Here is a 24,396-nt window from a genome sequence, read left to right as displayed (position 1 = left end):
AAATGTATTTGAAATATTTAACCATTAACTTATTTCAATAATTAATACATGATAATAAAATGTTATGTAATTTTTATAAAAACAATTGTATTGTTTCTGGACTTTTCAGCAACATCCCGTGCGTCATTTCCGCTGAACGTTAGCATGATGTTAAACTAAACAAACTTGGTCTGTTCTAAACAGGAGGACAATTTAAGGTTTGAGCTGTTTTTTTTTTTTTCTATCGTTCAGCTTTTTATGTTATTTGTTTTACTGGCGGTATTAATATAACGTCATATTCCCCTATGCCGAGTCCCGATATTCTAATATTAAACTGTAGTGAGCTATCTTACACTGTCAAATTGTTTTAGTTAGATTCAGCGCATTTATTTCATACATACAGATTATTATGCACTTGTAGATAAAGTCTATGACTAATTCATATTGAGTGTCTCTTCTTTCTTAAACTGCAGTGGCTGAGGATGGGTAAATATTTGAATCTTAAAATGAGCTTCCTCACATTTGTATACAAGCTATCTTTTAACCCCTGTTTTATGTGAAAACTCAGCTCAAATCAGCTTCTGGTTCTTTACATGGTTTCTAGCTGGGCCAAACTGGTCGTTTATGATTCTTTTCTTTCTGTATGGTCAGCCAGACGATCATCTTGGTCCAGCATGGCATGTTGGACCAGCAACAAACGGCCTCCCAGAAAAAGAAAAAAAAACTTTCTGTAATAAGTTAAAATTGTGAATCTATTTGAATGTTATTAAGGTAATATCTAGTTGGCTAACATAGATTGGTCATATAGATTAAAATTGTGAGAATGACTTCTTGTAATTAAACAGTTAAATAATAATGGATATTATTAATAAATCAATATTTTATTGCATTAATAATTTAATTGTTACAGAATAAAATGTTTATTAATTTATATCCCCCCCCCCTCTCCATTTTACTTTTATTTTATTTTTACTAGTAGCTATTTATTTTTATTATTTGTGGCAGGGCAACTTATTTCTGTAAAGTGCTACCATTTTTCTCTAACAAGTAGAACTGTTGACATTTGGATGCAATTATACAGTTTGTGGATCATATGTACAGCTGATCTCTCTTTTTTTTCTGTTCTTCCACTTTCAACAGACCTCCCTCCTGGTATCCCAAAGGCTTCCACCTGCTCACTGTCTTGCATACCAGCAGAACTGACCCTTCCAATGATAATCCACTTCCGTTCTTCCTAAGTACAAATTCTTTGTCTTGAAATACCTCCACCTGTCCTGCTTTTGCTGTCTCTCCATCCCTCCCTCTTTTAGTCCTACTCATTCCCTTGCCTCCATCATGACTGAGCCAGAGCTGCTCACAGAGGTCCCTGCCTCTCTTAAACGTCTTGCCAAGCAAGTTGTCCGGGGTTTCTACGGCATTGAGCATGCTCTTGCGCTAGACGTGCTGATCAGAAACCCTTGCGTACGGGAAGAGGACATGCTGGAGCTGCTCAAGTTCGACCGCAAGCAGCTGCGCTCAGTTTTGAACACTCTCAAGGCCGACAAGTTCGTCAAATGCCGTATGCGCGTGGAGACAGCGCCTGACGGCAAGACAACGAGACATAATTACTACTTCATTAACTACCGGCTGCTGGTTAATGTGGTGAAGTACAAGCTGGACCACATGCGCAGACGCATTGAGACGGATGAACGGGACTCGACCAACAGAGCCTCCTTCCGCTGCCCCTGCTGCACGAATACGTTCACTGACCTTGAGGCCAATCAGCTGTTTGACCCCATGACTGGTGAGTATGAGAGGGAAACTGTAAGACAGAGTTGGGAAGTGGTTTTCCTGTTGGTTTTCCTGTTGTTTGAATGTTGTAAACATGTATGCCAAAGCTGTCCTTCAGGGATGTTTAATTAAAATACTTAATTTGGCATTAGGGTGGGACTTCATGATGGTACAAATATGTACGGTATAGGAAAAACTACAGCTATATAAGTGGGCAGGACTGTGTTACTTTTTTTGCACATATACTAGTACCATTCAAAAGTGTGGATCCTGTACAATTAATATTTTTTAAAAACATTAATGTTTTTTTTTATTTAAGAGAACAGATTATGTTCTGTTAGGGGTTACAGTTTTGACCCATAGACCAGATATGCGAAATGAAGACCAGGAGTCAGGATGTTCAATCATCGGAGAGAATTTTACTGAAGAATAGTTTGCAGTTTCATCAGTAGAGTCAGCTTTAGAGTCTCTCAGGGCGGTGTCAGGCCAGACTCTACTCTACACAAAATTACCACACCAGTTATACCAATTTCAAGGGCATGATTTACATCATTACAAACACGTGGAATATTACTGATTGGCATAAAGTCTAAACAATGTGTCACATGAGAATAGATAGGAGATGTTGTTGTTGTTAATCAGGATGTATACATCAGACAATCCCAAGATTGGGGTAGTGTTGACTTCAGGGGAGTCCTAGAAAGACGCAAAGAGGTCTAGGGTGTGAGAAAAGCGGTCCAATCCATTCCATAGACCTGCACAGAACATGTAACACACACACACAAGACTCTAGGGCACATCTCTCCTCCAAGGCTAGTGCAGCAGTGAGCTTATCAACAGAACAAGATATCAACACCACATGACAAACACATCTCCAGAAAGAAAAGTATGACTAATGTCATCTACCTCATTCTATAAAGAAATATAAAGACAAAAAATGTACTTCTATCAATGGGAAAAATCACACTATATAGATGGGAAGAAAATCACAATTGGGAGACTCAAATCCTCCCACCCCATCCTGTCCTGGGGTTACTAACAACAGGCAGGATTCACCTCTTGGAAGTTCTAACTTTCTCTCCAAGGCCCTGTTGGTCAGGACCCAGATATAGAGGTCAGGCTATCTATGTCAGGGCACATAGATAGGGGTCAGACTGTCTTTGTCAGACCGTCTCTGGAAAGCAAATTAGACACCATACAGCAGACATAGAGTCAAAATCATATTAAATAATAGTTAAATGTATTAATGATCAAATAAAATTGATTTTCAATATAATTCATTATTTTGAAAGGATAATAACTGATTATTAAATTCATGAGGTTATTAAAAATCATTCAAAAGGATAAGATGCATATGATGAAGATGCATATGATGAAGAGGCAAGGGTGTCGGCCCACTCCCCCCTTCAGTTCGAGCCATCAAAAGTTCTAGTGAAGACATTTTTAATGTTTCAAGAGATTTATTTTTTTAAATTCATCACAAAATCCTAAAAATAAATAAATAATGGTTTCGACAAAATATTATAGGGATAGTTCACCCAAAAATGAAAATTACCCCATGATTTACTCACCCTCAAGCCATCCTAGGTGTATATGCCATTCTTATTTTAGATGAATACAATCAGAGTAAAAAAATAATGTCATGGTTCTTCCAAGCTTTATAACGGCAGTGTTTCGGCTGATCCCTTCAGGGGTCGCCACAGCGAATCATCTGCCTCCATCTAGCCCTATCACCTGCATCCTCTTTTCTCAGACCGACTACCTTCATGTCCTCCTTCACTACATCCATAAACTTCCTCTTTAGTCTATTTTTATAATGGCAAAATATATTAAAAATGTCTTGAAAAGAGTTAACTGAACCTTGTGTCATTCTGGAATGGCCTATTCTGCAACAGTTATACACAATCTGGTGATTTGAGATTTGATAGAAAATTCTTCCAGAATTAACGTTAATTAATAGTTAATTTGCATATTTAGCTGATAATGCCTCTTTTGCATAAAGAAAAGCAGTAAAAACTTTAATTCTGGAAGAATTTTCTATCAAATCTCAAACTGATGGGACCAGATTGTGTATAACTGTTGCAGAATAGGCCATTCCAGAATGACACAAGGTTCAGTTAACTCTTTTGAAGACATTTTTAACAAAGATTAACTAAATATAGTTTTTAGCCAAAAATATATTTATAGTTTTACCATAATTTTCTTGCAAAGAAAATAGCCACAGAAGCTGGCATGGTGTTAAAAAATTAACAAACTTAATTTTTGATCAAATAAATGCAGCCTTGGTGAGCACTGCCCACAGTGCCCAGACAAAAAAAGCCACTGTTTGAATTTAAATAGACAAATACTAAAGTCAATTATTGGATCTTTATTGCAGTGATTTTCATGTTTCTGTTTCTAACATGTTATATGTTTGGTAATCAGTTCCCAAAGACACATATTGGCCATATTCCAGGATGACAAGATTCATCAGGTTCAAATTGTGAAAGAATGATTAGGGAGGGGGAGCATGAATAATCATTTGCACACTTGAATTGGCACCTCTGAGTCCAGACTTTGAATTAATTGAAAGTATTTTATATATGCTGGACTTTACAGAGTGCTGTCAATACAAGATCTTAAAAAAAAGTATCCACCTCTTGATGGAAATAAGTAACATTTATCTTTCCAAACATATGACATGCTAGAAACATAATAATCACTGCAATAATGTTCCAAGCATAGACTCTTAAACATTTGCCTATTTAAATCCAAATTGCAATTTATTTATTTTGGCTGGGCAGTGTGTACTGTGTATACAGAATTTCATGGAGCAAAAATATTGTTTGTAGTGGTCAATGAGGAGTTGGTGTAAACGTCATTATTGTACAACAACAACAAATGCATGTTTTCATGTAGACATTATATCTATATATCTATATAAAGATATAAGCTTATAATGGGTATTTTAATTGCATATTTGAAGTGTGGTTTTGTTAGAATGTTTTGTTAGAATTTCCTAATAATCTCACATTTGTGGGTTTGTGTAAGTTATTCTAAACCCATGTACATTAGGAAATGAAATGATGTTTCTAATATAGGTCTGTGTTTGATCTCTGATATCTTTTTGCCCACTTATGTGGTATTCCCTAAATGAGTGCTTAAAGCTGCACTGTGTGATATTTTCCCCTATCTAGCGGTGAAAAGGTATATGACCATCCAGTGAATATTAGTTTCTGTTCCTCTCAATTCTGATTTCATTTGAACTCCTACGGTGGCCGATTTAGTCCAAGATTAACATGGCAATCCCCCTCTTCACATTCGACACGGTGCCATCGAGTGTTAAAACGCGAAAGGCGAAGCTTGAATGTATGTCCCTTCAATGTATGATTGTATGTCCCTCTTTGGCTAATGTAATTTCAAGATGGAGGGGCAACATGGCGACCGGCATTCGATCCCCTCACCCTTATGTATTTTCAATGGCATATTATAAACTTACGAGAATACTTTATTACTTGAAAGAAGTAAATATACATTAATGAGCACATATATTTTTGAAAGAACTAAGTGTTTTTAGCTAAGAATAAACTAAAAAAGTTACACAGTGTAGCTTTAATTTGCTTGATCCACACTGTGGCAGAACTGTTTGCAGACACATGATGGCAGCAGAGGTCAAAAGTTATAATGCATTCAACACACTTGAATGAATCTCTCTTGGAGAGTGATGCTGAATTGCATCAGTTTGCAGACAGTAATAACAGACAGAAAAGAAAATTAAACTATTTTCATAGGTTTAAATATAAACAGGCTGTAATCTCGTTGAGGCGGCTGTAAGGATTAGCATAACACATTGACATCATCATCATGTCTTTCTGCTTCCGTGCATACTGTTTTACAATTCTGACTTCAACAGCTGCTGATTTATGTACTTAGTGAAGTATACACACACACAAGCACTGCTCTTGACGTGACTTGTGTTATAATGGTTTCAGAGATGGAGTATTTGTGAAGCTTATTGCACTGCTAGTAGTCCCTGTTTAAGCTTTTATTATGGACTGAACCCAGGAAAACCAAAGTCTGCATTCAGGTGTGTGTGTTTGAGGTCCATTCCAGCAGTCTCGAGTATTGATCTAACCTGTGTTTGTTCTCAGAAGGGAAATATATGAGAAGAAAGTCTGAAGCACTGAACAGACTCAACACCACTGAACACTAAAGACTCGTCTGCAGGGTTTCAATAACATCTGACACACTGGGACTTGCCTTCATGCTCTTCAAATGCATCTTTTTTAATGCACTTGAAGCGTGTGCGTACATTCGTAAAACCTTTAAAAACCCTGAAATTAGATTTTGAACAGTGTCCGTAAGGAATTGACTCAGAATATTTACCCCTAATGAAAAATCAATCAATGAATTCATCAATTAAAGGAATATTCTGGGTTGTTTTCAAACCTCAGTGTATACAAACGAACAGGAAATGTTTACAGTAATGGAAGGCTGGCGGACAAGACAACCAAACGTCTTTAACAAAGATCTGCAGCAATTATTAAGAAATATTTAAGCAATTCTTAAGCAATTAATGTGGTTATGTTACAATGTATTCCCAGGCTTATATGCTTGTTTCTTTTCCTTTTTCTGGTATCCACAGTCTGCACGCAGTTGTCAAACAGAAGTTGCTAGGTTTACTTTTTTAGCTGGTCATTTTTCATTTTCAGTTTAATGTGCACTATAAAATTATTCTATATTTTAAATGATGCCATGAATAGGAGTCCTGAGGAACTGAACAAATGGAACACTGTGTTTCCTTCAGTATTATTCAGCGCAATTACTGAATGTTCAGCCCGATCAATGTAGTCCAATTTTGACAAACGGTGATTCCTAAATGAAATACAGCTATGAGCCAGTTCTTCTCAGCGAATCAAAACCATACAGTGCAACCAGTACAGTTTGATTCCTGAACCAATGATTTCTATGGGCTGATCATTTTCAGTGTGTCAATCATACAATGCAAAATGTTTCATCCGATTCCCAAATAAATGAGTACATATCAAGCATATAGCATTAGTTCTTGCAGGGCTCGTTAGTCAAGCTTGCATCAGTTGACTGTCAGCTGATCACATCTACCAATAGTTATATGATGCCTATGATAGCCTAAGCTCCTTCAGTATTGTCAGATGCTATCGTGTTTTTCTAGAACTAATTACTCTCCTCCATCCCCAGCTCCTCCTCTCATCAGTCAGGATTTGGCCTCTCATTCCTCCTGAATCAGACTAAATTCACAAATTAGGTTGTACATTTTAATATTGACATTAATGTAATCTGCAGTACATATTTTCTTCTGTTCTGGGTACCCTAAGGGGGGTTTATCACTGCTCTCCCTGCTCTTATGCATGCTAGGCGACATGGATGCCCAGGGAGTTCCTGCTCAGAACAGAATCATACCGCCAATCTAAAACTATATGCTAATTGTCTATCTTTTCAGATAGTGATCCTAAGAGAAGTGTTGGTTGGCCATTACACTGCTTGCTATGCTTCCATTGTATGTGTATTTATAAAGTTGAAATTAATATCAACAGCATGGCACAGATGATGTACAAAGAACATTTTGCCCTTAGTATTACTCTAACTATGAAAAGTATCTTTCTATTCTGTCTCTCTCCGACTTCGTCAGTCCTTTCATGTGTGAGCTCTTCCTGCATTTGTAATGTGTGTGTGTGTGTGTATATGTTATTGCATGGGGGATAGGAAAAGCGTCTTGTATCCGATAGACAGAAGGAGCTCTTATATAGAAAGGATGCGTTTCAGAGAGTGATGGACACATGAGAGGAAAGAACAGGAATAAGAGAGAGAGTTGGAGGGCTGAGAGCAATGCCAGAGGTGAGTGATGAGTGTTAGAGGAATAGAAAGGCAGGTAAAGACCGCGTGGCACGTGTTCGCCCTCACCTCTGCTGAAAGCAAACTGGCAGTCAGGGAGGCAAAACTGTTGCTAGGATACACATCAGGAGGATTGGCGAGGATAGAGCAGAAGAACGGAATGGCCAATGATAGCACCTAACCCTGTGTAGACCCTGCCATTATACACATACTCGTTCCCCATGTTCTCTCCTGGACTAGTATACCTGAATGGATTTTATAAACATGAGTTTCACGATGCACAGTATTTTTTTTCTCCTCCGAGTGGGCTTAAATGGGGATGTTTTGGAATTGGCCGTTCACCCTGTGCTGCTGCATTTTTATGCCTAGGTGGCTTAGTTGCGTCTTAGAACACGAGAGTGTATTGATCTGATTGGTCAAGCGCATCCAGGTCCCCCCTCGTTGAGCAAAACAAATTGATCTATGAAAATCTCTTTGATTGGTGAGGTGTTAAGGGAGATAAGGAGATCCGACAGGGTCAGGCTTGCACAGTAATAAGTCACTCGCTGATCCTATCTCGCCATGTCTTCGCTCGCTCTCGTTTCTGTTATCTCCCTGTAGTCCTTCTTCCTTCTGATCTGCACGTGTGCATATAGCAGGGCCGTAACCACTCAATTTTCAGATTAGAGGTTAAACGGTATGGGTATATCAATTTCTCATTAGTATTACGTTTGGCATCAATTTTAATGCTATCAATAATCAGTAAAAGCACAAAGCAGGTGGATCATCTCATGTCCAGCCTGTAAGTCAATTAAATGTAGTTTCTTTAGTTCTGAAGTTTATGTTGGTCAAAGGAAGGAGAAGACCAGGATATTAAAAGATAAACTTCTCAACAGAGATATATTTTTTTTCAGTGAGCATTTTATTTAAAAATGCCTGTTATACCATGAACCTATACATATTATTTTGTTTATTTAGAATTATTGAAAATAGCAAAAATGCATCCAATTTATTTTTAAGTTGGTAAAATGATTTTATTCAGCAAAGATGGATTAAAAGGGACACCTCAATTTTAAATAAATGCTGTTATTTTACAAATATATATATTCATCAAAAAATCCTATCATGTGTCATGATTTTTGCAGAATTGATAATAAGATGGTTGTTTTCCATCTTACCAAATCAGGGGCCTGATTCACAAAACATTCTTAAGAATAAAATTCTTAATAACTGCCAATGTATTCTTTTTTTCTAACTTAAGGAAAAAAGATAAGAATATTTTGTATTTCCAAAAACTATAATATAAAATGTAAGAATTCATATTCGCAAAAAGAATGTTCTTAACAATCTTCGTAAATAACTTCTTAAAGTGAACACAGTTGGGTTGACATTACATATTACAAATGCAGTAATTTTAATCAATTTATTAGGTTGTTTCAAATATTGAGCTATACAGCATAACACTAGCTAGATAAATAATGCATATTATTTGCCTACTACTAGAACCATATGTGGACGAGTACTCTGAAGTGACACTGATCGATCATTCGTGCGTATACATGATGCGTTCACTCAAGCTAGAGCTTGCAAGGCAGTGCACAGATATTGTTGTTTATTGAATAGGGACAGATACAAAAGCGACAGATTATTACATAAAGAACAATCCGCTGCATGTATCACAGGACGCATTCATTCTAAAGGAAGCACAAATTAATGGGATATCCGCTGTATCATCTTGAGACAGGCTCTTTTAAAATAACTTTTAAATTGACATTGCGCATTAAAAACGTGACCTTGAGTGATTAACTCCTGTCAAGCCACTCATGACGAAAATACTCTGCATTCTTATGAAAACTATAGCGATCTGAAGGCAGCGCGAAAAGACAAGTTTTTAGGGTTTTTTTCATTCAACAGGTCTTTCTTAATAAAAAATTTAAAACTTTTTCAAGATTTACACTTTTTTTTGGGAATTTTTATGACCTTAGAATTTATCTTAAGATTTTCGTGAATCTGGCCTATCAGAATAATTTCTGAAGGATCATGAGACACTGGAGATGCTGAAAATTCAGCTATGCCATCGCAGGAAGAAATCACATCTTAAGATATATTCAAATAGAAAATCATTTAAATTTTAATCATATTTCACCATAATACTGTATTTTTGATATAAAAAATGCAGCCTTGTTGAACATAAGAGACTTGTTTAAAAAAATTCTCAACTGTAAACTTTTGAATGATACATACATGGTTAATACTTAAGTTTAGTGATTAGTCAGTAATTTCCAAAGGCTTTGCATAAATGCTATAGATGCGCCCATCTGGGCATTTACTACAGATATTGCTTATCCAGTGTGTATTGCTGATGATCATCAGATGTTCTGTCCAGAAAACCAATCCTTTATCAGTGGGGTTTAGGTGTTTTTTTTAGAGCTTAACTTGAATTGAATCCAGAACATTTCTCCATATATACAGTCATCTATACACACTCCTTCAAATAAGAAAAAAAATCTGTGTTTTTATTTTAATTATTATTATTGCTTTTGCTCTGTTGTAATTGGAATCAATGTGGTGCATTTGTCACAGTTGCACAGACTCATAAGAAAACTTTATCCTCCCTCAAATGCTGAAATGATGCTGTATTTATCTTTTAAGGGCTGATCACAAAAGTCCTTTTGTTCTTTGGGGTAGACAACTGAACAAAGCGCCGTCCTACTTTCAAAAGAGCTCTGAATCACTGGCAAGAGCGCTATGTAATTTAAACCAGACCTATTCATATCTCATAGATAATACAAAAAACTATCAACACAAAGAACCAACCCACTTCTCTCTGACAGAAGACTTAATGTATGCCTGCACGCTAACAGCGCTGCGCCATGTTCCTTTAGATCACTGCAACAATGTGTGTATGTGCCGCTGATGCACACTTTGCCTGAAAACAGAGATGACAACCAGAATGTGTGAATTTGTCATATTACTAAATTGTGTCCCAGCTTTTAGATTTGATCTACAGATTTAATTAGCCTGGGGAGCCTCCAATGACTCCAATTAATTTAGTTTTATATACTAGTATTTTGTATACCGGTACTATTATTTAACTATACATTCCCTTTATCTGCAGCTGTGGGTCAGTGATTATTATTATGTAAAATAAAATGTCTCCTTCAATTTAAAATGCTTTCATAATTACTAAAGTTTGGTACATACTCTGCAAGAACAAAGAAATTTGTTCATTTTCTCGAGGTAACAAGAACAAAGTTCGTTCTGGCCAGTACATTCCATACTTCAAAAAAAAAAAAAAGCATGCAGGTACTGAACATCTGTTTCTCCGTATTAACCCAGGCCAATTTAAATTCCTGACCAATCACACAATAGTTCTCAGACACCCACAAGAAAAAAAGTTCTGCTCAGATGATGTGTCGAGAACAAGCTGCGAGAACCAAACCAGGGCTGCGAGAACACAGTGACGAAATTTTGTTCTTGCAGCCCTGGGAGCAGGACTTTTTTTCTTCTGTGTTCTTGTGGAGTATGAAATGGCCTTTACAGCAGTGCAAACACTACATGTGAATAAGATATTCATTGTGCACTGTGTAGTGTAGACAGCTTCATTGATTATAACAGTTTTTTGGCAGCTTCAGTGATTATAAAGGGAGGGTTTTTGATCGATTTCTTTATATCACAATTTAAATACTTTTAGTTCATATTTTGTCACTGGTTTGATTTATTGATGCATATCGGTAATAAACGATTTTGAGACTGAACATCTGACTGTACATTAATAATTACACGTATCACAGATTAGGCGTTCAAATGAACAGGTTTAGTGCATTTGCAGGTTGTGGCATGTAACAAATAATGCTCTACTGAGACATTCACATAGTTGAAAATAAAGAACCACTTTTCTAGCATTAGGATCCCTTTGAAAGGTAATGTTATTTTTGTCCAGTGATCCTGTATTTCTCTAATGTCCATCTCATCTGACTAACATGCCAGTGAGCGGGGGACTTAGATGTGATGATGTAGAAAGTAGGTTGATCTTATTCTGCAGAGGTGGTCTTTCGTCGCACTGTTACATCATAATGTGACACAATCTGAAACAAGTAGCTTTCCGGAAATTTAAAATGAACATTACGATACCGATATATTGTGCATCCCTACTGTTTGGTTCAAATAAAACAAACCATGGTCCGATTGCTTTGTTAGTGCGGTTCATTTGAACACTGCCATCTGAACGCTGCCATCTGAACCCTGGTGAGCACCAAACAAGAGGACCAAGACCGCTGAAAAGATGCGTCTTGGCACACTTCCAAATTAACTCTGGTGCGGTTGGAATAAAATATGAACGCAACTCAGACCTATGTTTAAGCATACCTTTTCTTTCTTTCTTATCATAGTCACGCCGCTGCCCATCACAGTTCGGTGTACAAGCATCAGTACCGCATCTCCTCTCAGCAGATCTTCATTTTTTTGTGCAATGGAGTTGATTCCTACCTGCTGTTTTGACTCCTTACACATTTTTTAAACTCTTCACGAGTTCTCAGCTAGTCAAAAGCACATTTAACCCAACACACAACATTGTTTTGGATGTTCTGTAAGTTCTGTTGCACAATGTATGAAAATATGACCATATCCCTACGCCTTTAGGTTTGCGTGTTAACATGCCATTGTGAACACTAAGCGGACCAGGACAAATTTTTTTTTGCCCAAACCAAGCAAACAAATTGAACCGAACTAGTGTGAACTCCCCTTAAAAGTTGATCTTCTGTAGACTTGTTCACTGCGTTTTTAGAATCTCTTGTGCAAGATGCTGAAAAAGTGAGCACAATGGTCAAACACATCAATCTAGTGCAAATTGTGTTAATGGGCCCCAAATATGTCTGCTGTTTTAAGCCCTTATTCTTTCACTACTTGATGTTTGCATGTTTTTATAAATGTGTCTTGATATTGCCTTTATTTAGACCTTCAAAATGCAGCCTGTTATTTCTGCATTCTTTATCGCTTGTGCTTTTTCATTCCATTTCTGTGTGTGTGTGTGAGAACAGGCAGACTGACTGACTGACCAGGAGGGCTGCGGTAAAATTTTCCCTGTGCACAGGGCTTGTCGATATTTCCTCTGGAGCTGTGTCAAATATGATGAAGACTTTTTTTTATCTTCCCTTCACCTGAATGTTATTTCTTTTCTTTTTACAGCCTCTCTCTCTCTCTTTGTGCTTGTCAAATTGTTTTCTTTTTTCACCCTCCACTCCTGCATTGGCAGAGAAGACATCTGTAGTAAAAGGGCCTAGCTGGAGGTGATTGTTTTTCAGTAGCGCTTTCACAGATTTTGTCAACTTTCCAGCAAAGCTTTTAAAATGGAAATTGCGGCGAATCGTTTACTCGTTTGATTCCCCTCAAGGCCAGAAACTCGGAAGCCGTCATGCACTCAGCACAACAACAAGAGATTATTTCAACGTAAAAAAAACATATTGCTAGTGTGTGTTTGTGACATCTAAACATGAACATGTTTAGAGTGACATTCTAGATAAAAAGCTACAATTAAAGGTAGGTCGCAATATCAGCACCATCTGTGACTGACCATTAAATGCTAAGTACACACATATGTAAAATGTAAGGCGTGTATTTTATATTCAGCTAGTAGCCGGTGTGCACCACACACTCATACACAGGGCCCTGCTGTGTGTGTTCTTGTCAGAAGGCTGTAAATAACTTCAGCAGCAGATGGCAAACCAGACCAGCTTCGCTTGCTGTGGAACCGCTAGTGAATGCTAGGGCTAAGTGTGTGTTTGTGAATGTTTGTCCTTGTGTCTGTGATTGTTTTTCCTCTTTCCTATTTCAATCATTTTAGATGGTCAGCAGTGGTTTTGGCTCCATCCTCTAGATGGAATTGAGTTGTAACTGTAATTATTATGCCGCAACCTGTTACTTGAATATATAAATTCCTGATTTTGCCTGACGCAAAGCAGAGGGTGGTTGCCTCCATGAAGTGCATTAAAATAATTTTTAAATCATTTTAATGCACAGTTAGCCATGTATTATCCTGCGCATACCATAGTAATTTGCCGACCATGAAAATTTAAAGGTGCTACTGTATTTGAAGCCCAATATTTTACAGGAAGGTTAAAACTGACAGTTATTTTCATCAGTTACAGCTCGTTAAATCTAGCATTCTGCCCACTTTGAATCAGAAACAGTGATAAAGTAAGATTACATTTATTTGAATAAATTGATTTATAGCATTTATTTTAATTAATGAGAGGGAGAGAGATCTTATCTGCATCTGTTCAGCGTCTCTATTAACAACAAAGCTCTGTGAATTTTTATTACTTTAAAGTAGTGATGTAACACCCTCGTTGCTGGGAAATATAATGTAGTCGATTTAGTAGTCATTACTAAAATTACGGGACAGTGTTGATAAGTTTCTGAGTGTGAGCACTGCAGCATGATCTCGTGTGTGTGTGTGTGTAAACATTGCAATAATATAGAACAGTGATTAAACTGACTTGGAACTACCTGTGCATTAAACGGTTTTATTGCACACCATCTAGCCAATCAGACAGACCATGGTATAACTATAAAAAAAACTACATTTCAACTAGCTCTCACAGTTGACCGTTAGGTTAGGGTTAGTAGAATTGCAAAATTAATTATTGTTGTTAATGTCTATTAGGGGACCATCAAAATAAAGCATTAGTAGATATAAGCAGACGGTCTACTAATACTCTGACTGGTAGTTGGCATGTAGTTAGAATGTCTAAAGGACCAGCGAAATAAACTGTTAACTTACTATTTTTTTCAGTTTTTCAAAAAATCAAATAAATTCATAGGAGACTTCTTTCAAACATCCCAAAAGTATTTTTTTTTATTTTTTAAATTGACCAATTACAGCTATTCAATTAAAATGGGAGTGATTAGCTTGTTTAGCCAGCTATAACAAATTTTTCATTTGTTAAAAAATTTGGTATGGTGACGACACGTTCTCACCCCCCTGGCCACTGACATGAGTGGTTCCTGGTTTGAGACCAAGCAGGTTTGAAAGGCAGAGGCAAATTTTCTGGTCCTGACCTGGAAACGGTATAGGATAGGAACAGATTGGGCCAGCTCTGCAATTGGCTGTGCAAATGTCTGTGGGAAAGGGGACATGGAATCCCAGAATTTGGACCCCCTGGCTAACCGGGAACTGAAGATATGGAGCCCCTTGAGAGGCAAAGATTTTCTGGGCTCCTTTTCCAAACTGAGTGACCCAGAGGCACCAAACATCATGGATGGGGTCGAAGTGGTGTAGTGTTAAAGCTCAGAGAGAATGAGCACTGTTACTGTTTCAACACTTGATATTTTGTATTTAAGAGCTTCTCTTCTCAAACACAGGAACATTCCGCTGTACCTTCTGTCAAACAGAAGTAGAGGAAGATGAATCGGCTGTGCCAAAGAAAGATGCCCGCACACTGGTGGCACGATTTAATGAGCAGATCGAGCCCATCTATGTATTGCTACGAGAGACGGAGGACATCAACTTGTCCCATGACCTTCTGGAGCCTGAACCCTCAGAAATCCCAGCACTAAAACAGAGGTCAGCACAGCGTTCAGTTATATACAGATTTTTGTTACAGTTAACTAAAACTATGCAAAGTAAGTAATTTATTTTAATTGTTTTTTTTTTTAAATTTTATTTATAAAGCTGAATATATCAATATTGGATACTAACGTTAGTGGATAAAGGATGCCCAATATAAGTCAGGTTTATGTTATATAAGCATAACTCTTTAGTAATCACCTATGCTATTTTTCACAGTCGGGAACGGGCCGCCCAGTCCGCAGCAGCAGCAGGGGCAGCTGGTCGAGAATGGAAAACCAAAGGCTCGTCGTATGACCTCTACACGCAGAATGTGGTCATCAGCATGGATGACCAGGAGTCTCAGCCTGGTCAGACCACTGAGGGCAAAGCCCCCAAAGAGAGGCCCGTATGGCTGACGGAAAGCACGGTGCAGGGGGCGTACAGCGACACAGATGCTCTGAAGAACCGTGAGTCACATCAACTATATTGTGTTATCAATATTATATCACTATGAAAGCATTCTTTGTGGTCATGGCTGCATATTATGCATTTTTTTTTATTTAAATTTACTTATGCAGTTTTGATGCATTTCATGATTTGCCTGCTTATTTATTGTTCATATTCCTTGGTCTAAATGCAGTGTCAAACTAGGTATAAGGGTAAGGACTTGGAAAGGGATATTTCACACTATTGTCACTACAAACATCTTCGATTTTATGTGGAACACAAAAAGAAATGTATAGTGGATTAGCAAAGCTTTTTAATACACTGACTGTCAATAGAGGTCTGCTCAGGATGTTTTTTTTAGTCCCACTCCCACAAGATTCTGCCCCACTCCTGCAAAAAATACATCGTCCCTTTTCCATCTGCAACTTTTTTCCTGTTCCCACTTGCAAAAGCCCACAGGTATAGGTCTGCATATATTTTCCTGTAAGACTCTGATAAGATTCTGTCTATTTTTCCACTCCCCATACACACATACAATGCTTCAGACTTCACCTTTTTGCATTTATCTTGGCATGCAAAAGGAAGGTGCTTTTCCTTGTTGCCTTGCTGTCAAAAAACAACTGTGCTTTTTTTTTTTGTTTTTTTTTTTTGCTCAAACAAATAACAATCTGTACATTAAAACCATCTTGGGCCACACTCTGTTGCATACCATCCTACAGTTCCTGCAGTAATCTCGTGGGAGTGCAGACCGCTACTGCCAAGCTACAAAAATGACAGAAAAGTACCAGAAATAGTTTGTTTGGCTTGCATTTCTGTTACAACAGCACACAAGTGCTGCAACGCAACATGACAAAAGTAAATACAACCCATTATTGTCAATGATGCTGGATACACTGGACATGACAAATTCCGGACAGTAAACTAAAGCGGTTCTATTTCTGCTGTACTCCCAAGAGCTTGCGCTACTTCTGACATGAAGATCAAATAGATTTGCATCAGTCCGCTTTGTCACATCCAGTGTAGACGCTAGACAGCCTCAAGCTGTTGCTGCATGACATACGTCAAGTTTTCAATAGGCATAAATAACTTTGTGTGAGAAATATACAAATTTAAAGTTAAGAAAGTCTTGACTTCCACCCGTTCAAATCATGATATGGTCCAAAACTTTTAGTTTGAATATTCAACACTATTAAAGAAGGCAGAAAAGAAACCCAATGTAAACTTCAATGATTCCCGATTTTATAATCATTAATGAAAGTGTGAGTGGAGTTTGAGAACTATAGGATGGAAAGAAAGATTATCATAAAAAAAGAAACACTTAAATGACGGCCTGTTTCTTACACAAAACTATAGTATGGCTTCAGAAAGGACTTGGCTTTAGAAAGAATAGCACATTTATGGTAAAAATAAATAAATGTAGAAAAGTAAAAAAAAATAGCATCTGAATTTACTGTTTTTTTTGCTTTGTTTTTTACACACTAGCTGACGAGGACCCTATAGTAACCCAGGAGGTTATGGCTGGAAGAGGACCTGCACAGGATGAGAATGAGGAGGTTATGCAGGCTCTACTCATTCACGAGAAGAGGAGCGGTGCCGGTCCAGGAGGTGCTATCGTCCCCAGACCAACCGCTCCAGTGGCCAACGCCAGCGACTCTGACAGCGACACCAGCGAATCGGATGAGGAGTCTTTGCCCCAGGCTCCGACCCACATGATGCACAACGCTACAGCTCTGCGGCCAGGTAGACAAGTGGATGAGGACGAGGATGAGGACGACGAGTTCGAGGAGGTCGGGGATGACCCTGTGGTTATGGTAGGGGGAAGACCCTTCTCTTACAGGGAAGTGAGCCAGAGACCCGACCTGGTGGAACAGATGAGCGCTCAAGAGAAAGAGGCGTACATTGAGATGGGCCAGAATCTCTTCCAGGACATGTACTTCTGAGATCATGGTGTCTGTCAGCATAGCATTCCTTCTTTCTGTATTTCGCTTGTGCCCGTTTTTCCACAGGATCCAGTTTCGATTTGTCTCCTTTGCACACTTTTCTCAAACGATTGTGCAGCGTGCCAGAGCTGAGAAACGTAGTGTTATACCTTTTCACTGTTCTTTTTACTTAACCCTCGGCCATATTCACATATACAAATTCTCTGGTGCCAATTATACCGAAGTGTCACGGTTGTAAACAAGAGTATCACATTGGCAAACATGCTCACACTGTTACTTTTTTCAGTATGTTTGTGGTCTCGCCACATTCAGAGACTTCCAAACTAATAAGTGTTGCTGCAGTGACCTGTAGGACGGTTTTACTTAAAAGAAAACCCCAAACCGAAGGGTTCTGAGGCTTTTCTGATATGATTAACTTTTGAACGACAGAAAGTGGCATGCATACTCTTTTTTGCTCAAAGCTACAGAGACATTTCTGCATCTTCTTGCTTTCACATCTTTTTCCACGGTTCTTTTTTTTTCTCCAACAGTATTTAGCAGGGTTTGCATTTTCAAAGATGAGCGATTGTCTTGCGACTGACTGCCTTGGCGTGATATTAAATGGGTTTTGATGAGATATGTTTGTTTAGAGTGTGAATGCTTTCCTTTCTCTGATCTCTGCCTCAGTGGATATTATTCACTTTAGTTTGTTTACCCATAAATGGAAAAGTTATGCTTTTTTCAAGTTTCTTAGACCTTTTACAGTAATAAAAAATAAACTGAGTGTAAAAATGGAAGTTTGTGTATTTATGAATGTGTCTTTGTGCATGCAACAAACTCAAACCCAAAGATGAATATGAATGAAAAGACGAGCTTCCTAAACGACAATCCTGCGGTTATATTACATTTCACTGTGTTTATTTTGTCTGGAACAGCAGGTTGGTTTTGCAGTGACTTTTTCCCAAAAATGTTTGAATTGACCTCTTATGTGTGATCATGTAATTGAATTGGGAACAGAGTCTCCGGGGATGTACTTTGGTGCAGCTGCGGATGAAATGATGCTCGGATGAGACGATGCGGGAGATAAAATCTGTGGTGCGTAGATGCGCAGCCAGAGAGAAAACGGCAGTGCTGCTGTCACGTCACATTATAGGTGCAGCACTGTGGGGTCGAGTATGGGTATCTGCAGCTCAGAGGAGAGGGTGTGTCTAAATGAAGGGGTTGTGTTTGAAGGTTTATGACCTAGAAATTATGGCTTTCAAAATCTAATTAAATCTTTAAAAGAAAAAGTTTTAAAAAACTAAAGAAGAAAAGTGAAGTTATGATAAAAAGTGAATACAAATATTTAAGCTTTTGCACTATTTCTGGGTAACTCAAATGTAAAAAAATGTACCGGTTATAAAAGGTCAGATGCTGTTGCCTCCATTGAAGCGCAAGATGCTCCTTGAATCATGCTCAATTCCTTCTGGAAAACATGATATTATTTTTATTATATTTTGAACTGTTCATGCAGCTTGAGTTCTTCAAGGCATGTTCTTTTTATCACCTTTTCACTCAAGGCGTTGACCATACTTTTTGGCACTGTTTAATTAAATACTTTTTGCAACCTCCTTTTGCTAGGATAACAGCTCTTCTGTTGTTAAGAAGAGTGATTATAGAAGAGTCTTCTTCTATAATGCCTGATAAGTCTGGAGAACACCTGGCAACAGATCAGAGACCATTCCTCCATACTGAATCTATCCAGATTCCCAGATCCATGTTGGTGCATCTTCTCTTCATTCTCCCCACTCATTTTCTATTGGGTTCAGGTCAGAGAAATGGAATGGTCATGGCAGAAGCTTAATTTTGTTCTTGTGACACATTTTTGTGTTGATTTTGATGTTTGTTTTGGATCCTTGTTCTGATAGAAAATCCAGCCACAGCCCATTATAAGTTTTCTAGCAGAAGCGGCCAGGTTTTGATTTTTTGTCTGTTGGTATTTGCTAGAATTCATGATACCATGTGTCTGAACAAGATGTCCAGGACCTCCAGCAAAAACAATCGACCCACAACATTAAAGATCCAGCTGTATATTTAACCATGGACATGAGGTACTTTTTATTCATGTTTGCACAAACCCATCTGGTGGGTTTGCTGCCAAAAAGCTTGTTTTTATTTTCCCCTGAATATAGAACCAGGTCTCTTTTGAAGTTCCATTCGTGTCTGACAACTCAATATGCTGCTGTTTGTTTTTAGATGAGTGAGGAGGATTTTTCTTGAAACCCTCCAAAACAACATGTGGTGATGTAGGTACTGTTTGGTATTTTTTTTAGGCTTTCCGACCTCAAGAATCAACTAATCTCTGCGATTCTCCATCTGTGATTTTGGAGAGTCTTTGGCCACTCAAACTATCCTCCTCACTGTGCATTAAGACAATATATATATATATATATATATATATATATATATATAAATATTGTATATTATATATATTATATATTATTTTATATATATATATATATATATATATATATATATATATATATATATATATATATATATATATATATATATATATATATATATATATATATATACACACATATATATATATATATACACACATATATATATATACACACACACACACACACACACACACACACACACACACACACACACACACACATATACATACATACTCTTCCTGGCAGATTTTTAACATCTTTAGTTGATTGAAACTCAATTATTGCCCTGATTGCCCTTTTGTTGCACATCAGAACTATACACTATGGTTTTACTCATTGTGTTAGATGATTAAAGACATTTGGCTAATGTGTTTCCTCATATCTATACTCTTGTGATACAATTTCATGTTCCTAGACACCCTGTTGTGCTAAAAAAATGGAAATATGATTGGAAATGGACTTAAGAGAGATTTTACTCATAAAAAAATATACTTTCAAGTCTTTTACTTCAATGCAAGGGTTGATTTTTTTTTTTGCATATCTGAATGAAAGATCAAAATGATAAACATGCAGGTTTATTTTTTACAGCAATCTTTGGTCATATTTACCAGAGGTGCCAATAATTCTGACCACAACTGTAGATTTATTTTTTATGCACCTTGGTGTCAATTACTCAACCAACAAATAATATATATTTTTTAGAGCTCCAGTGGATAAAAAACATGGTTTGTGTAAATTAGACTTGAATTTATAAATTATATTTGGATCCCCAGACGTTGTGAATGTATAACCGCAATCAGGTCTAATAAGACTCCCAAAAAGTTAAAGAGCAGAGGTCTGTACTGTGTATGCTAACTTTTACAAGGAAACATTTCAGCTGAATTCAGTTACCATGCCAAAACCTCTGTTTAACATATAAATGAATCTCAAATGAAAAGGCTTTTATTGGATTTTGCATATTTATGAATCTTGTATAATGTTAGCTGACCTTGTTGTTGCAAATTACTTTTTCCCTTTTTCCTCGTTCCGTTTCTGTGTTCAGCCAGACTGCGTTAATTTGGCAGACCCTGCCCCAGTCTATTTATTAGCCACATTCATTATACTTATTTTACTCCCCTTTTTTATAACCTCAGCTGTAAATGAAAGGCATTTCTCAGATAGAAGATTCGGAGAATTCTCGATTATTGCGCTTGTGAGGTCAAGGTGTTCTGCGCTTTATGTTTGTTAATGTGTTTATGTCTCCCCAGCACAGCTGTAGTGCGTCATCTAATACACTTGACTTTTTCTTGTGCCATTCTTGCTAGCAATGTAGTAAGGAGGCATCCGGTATTTTCCTCCACTGTAAAAAGTTTTACCCTTAGAAAAATAATCCATTTTGGACCCACTTTATATTAGTTGGCCTTAAATACAATGTACTAACATTTAAATGAATCATTTGATACAATGTTCTTATTGTACATGTTTTTACGTTGTACTTACATTTTAAAAATACCTGCATGTAATTACATCTGTAATACATTTCTGTAGATACACTTACACTTTTGACCCTTCCCTTACACCTAACCCTACCCTTAAACTTACCCATACCACAACACCTGTCTCTAACTTTACCCGTATCCCAACGCAATATCACCAAAAGTGTTTTATAATACAAAATGAACACAATAAATGCATTGTACTATTTATGTAAGTACATAGTAGTTAAGGCCACCTAATATAAAGTGCAATGAGAGAGTCAAAAACACCCACTACTCACTGCATGTGAACCATCTTTTTGGTGGAGAGTCATATTGGGGTATAGATCTAAGCAGTTGTTCAATATGGGTCAATATTTATTTATTAGGTTGCAGATTAGTCCTGTTTTATCACCCCTTTGTTCTTCCCATTTTTAATGAAGAACACGCAAAGGAGCGATGAATTCATGGAGGTTATTTTTGGATCCGATGGCCTTCTCTATTCAATTAGAAAAGCGCACACACTGTCATCTGTCAGTCATTTAAAAGCCATTAGGCGTCTCCTGCGGCTGCTTCTGCTGTGTCCAATCTGAACATGTTGCTCTTTAACTCACGGCCGCTCTGTCATTAGTTACGGTGTATTGTTTACCTCTCTCTTTGTTTACTTCCAAACACACTAATTAATGTTTCTTACATGGAAAGCTGTGGGTGAGCTGGAAAAGGGGGTGTTAAGGGCTGTAACCAGATAATTATATCCCCACAAACATGTTTCAAATATTTATGTCCACCTTATTTTCTTAAGTATATAAACAAGTGCGTACTGATACATCCTCTACCTTTCAAAAGTTTGGTGGTTATATTGTTTTTGAAAGAAGTTGCTTGTGCTCAAACAAGCTGCATTTATTAGATAAAAAATACAGTACTACTGTACTTGATTGAAAAATGATTCATAAACATTAAAAAAATGTAAGTGATCTTTGCATACTGAATTGCGAATAGTCCTCCTTCTGACTTTAAATTTCAGTAAATTGGTCTATAATTTTTAATATTACACCATCGTTTTTCTCTGTTTATAGGTTCATAACTAAAACTAACACTTTTTTTTTACCAGCTTGCAAGCAATGATCTTTTCTTTCAGGAAATACAAAGCTGCATGTGCAATCAACAATATCAAATATTCAAGAAATAGACGTTGACAGCCAATGATGTCGTTAAAACTCATTCAAACTGTATATTGAATCTGTTTCACTCTCTCCATTTTTAATAACTACATTGTTCTTGTTGTGATAGTATGATGAAGTTACTGTTGTAGAATGTGTAGAAAACACTATATTGGTGTTTATGAGAGGCTCTCTAGTATGTGTGATTGTATGTGTCCAACCCCCCAATTAGAATTAAAGAGTCTGTCACTATTAACAAGAGAATGTTTATTAATTTATGCCACCCTTGACAGTCATCTGAAGTGTGTGTGTGTGTGTGTGTGTGTGTGTGTGTGTGTGTGTGTGTGTGTGTGTGTGTGTGAATGCATTATTACTTTCTCCCAGGAGTCTGTGCCTTTTAGAGTGTCATAACATGTCAGTCTGTCCCTGGTGACACACCTGCTGTCCAGCAGCACAGTGTGTGTGTTTGTGTGGTGATTTATACAGCCTGAGGGAAGACGTTTCTGCAATATCATTCCCTGCTTCATACACACAAACACACTACGGATCTCTCCTATTTGAATTGAACTGCCTCTCAATTGGATCAAGTCTGGTTTTGAGGTGTGCAGTGGCCCCAAAAACCCAAACATGAAAATATCTGAATGTCACTGCATCACAACATATCAAAGCAAGTGGCATTCATTTAAAAAAGGATAGCACAAATACACTATTATTAGATAGTATAAATACACTGCAAAAACAAAAAAAAACAAAAAAATTAGGAAGAAATAAATTAGCTAGGATTTAAATTATAAAAAGTTAATTGTTAGGATTGTGATGGCAAACCATCTTCATAGTTAAAGGAACACTCCACTTTTTTGAAAATAGGCTCATTTTCCCTTAAGTCCCTTACAGTTAAACAGTTGAGTTTTACCGTTTTTGAATCCTTTAGGCCGATCTCTGTATCTGGTTGTAGCACTTTTAGCATAGCTTAGCATACATCATTGAATCATATTAGTCCATTAGCATCGCTCTCAAAAATGACCAAAGACTTTATTTTTTTAAAGATAATATTTTTCCTATTTAAAACTTGACTGTTCCGTAGTTACACCGTGTACCAACAGAAAATTAGATTTAGATTTTTATACCGATATAGATAGGTACTATTCTCTGATTCCTGCGTAGTTATCATAGAACTTTGTGGTCTTACCATGGGTTCAGCAGCGGGAGGATATTACGCAGCACATGTTTGTTATGGCAGATAATGCAGTGTTGTGGATTTACTGTGCGATTAGCCATGGTTATGTGTTGCAAAGAGCTGCAGTGAGCCGAAGTTGTATACTACCATCATGTTTCACAGAATACCAACGAAAATCAAGTAACGAAAGAATCAGTGGTTGACTGCTCTGAACCATAGATATCAAAACACCGGTAGATTCAAGCAAGAAACTGCATGTTTGCTCAAAGCATTTGGGACCAAATGACTATTTGGAAAACATGGACAGTGTTACCACGGTATGGCGTCTAAAGGATATGGCCAGACAGGGTGAAGTGTATCATCCCCCATGGCTGTATAACATTTTTTTTTTTTTTTGTTAGCTTGAACGCCCAGATTTAAAAAAGCAATGCAGTTGTCTTTAGCTAACATTACCTGTGAATGCAATCACTAGCGTGGGGGTTTGCGTGGCCATTTGGTTTATACAGTATATAATATTAGTAATTTTGTTGTAGAGTTCTGGTGAGGTAGTGTATTGTTATTGGTATTGTTTATCTACACAATTGTTATGTAAAATTAAGTTTAACAAATAACAAGTAAAGATGACAACATTTCTTTGAATAAATACAAACTATTTGAATTTGTTA

The 24,396-nt window shown here is 37.2% G+C and overlaps 1 protein-coding gene across 1 annotated transcript; it reads left to right on the top strand.

Annotated features, from left to right (window-relative positions):
* Positions 1 to 98: 98 nt before the first annotated feature.
* On the top strand, positions 99 to 18,290 carry gtf2e1 (general transcription factor IIE, polypeptide 1, alpha). The gene is made up of 5 exons (XM_067443863.1): positions 99 to 197; positions 1,120 to 1,762; positions 14,941 to 15,142; positions 15,365 to 15,594; positions 17,057 to 18,290. Exons 2-5 carry the CDS (start codon positions 1,315 to 1,317, stop codon positions 17,512 to 17,514), a joined length of 1,338 nt encoding a protein of 445 aa, XP_067299964.1. The 5' UTR covers positions 99 to 197; positions 1,120 to 1,314; the 3' UTR covers positions 17,515 to 18,290.
* The last annotated feature ends 6,106 nt before the right edge of the window (positions 18,291 to 24,396 follow it).

The sequence above is a fragment of the Pseudorasbora parva genome, chromosome 5 (genome assembly GCF_024679245.1).
Source record: "Pseudorasbora parva isolate DD20220531a chromosome 5, ASM2467924v1, whole genome shotgun sequence".
NCBI lineage: Eukaryota > Metazoa > Chordata > Actinopteri > Cypriniformes > Gobionidae > Pseudorasbora > Pseudorasbora parva.
The sequence above is the reverse complement of the archived record's forward strand: the minus strand, read 5'-3'. Positions and strand labels throughout refer to the sequence as shown.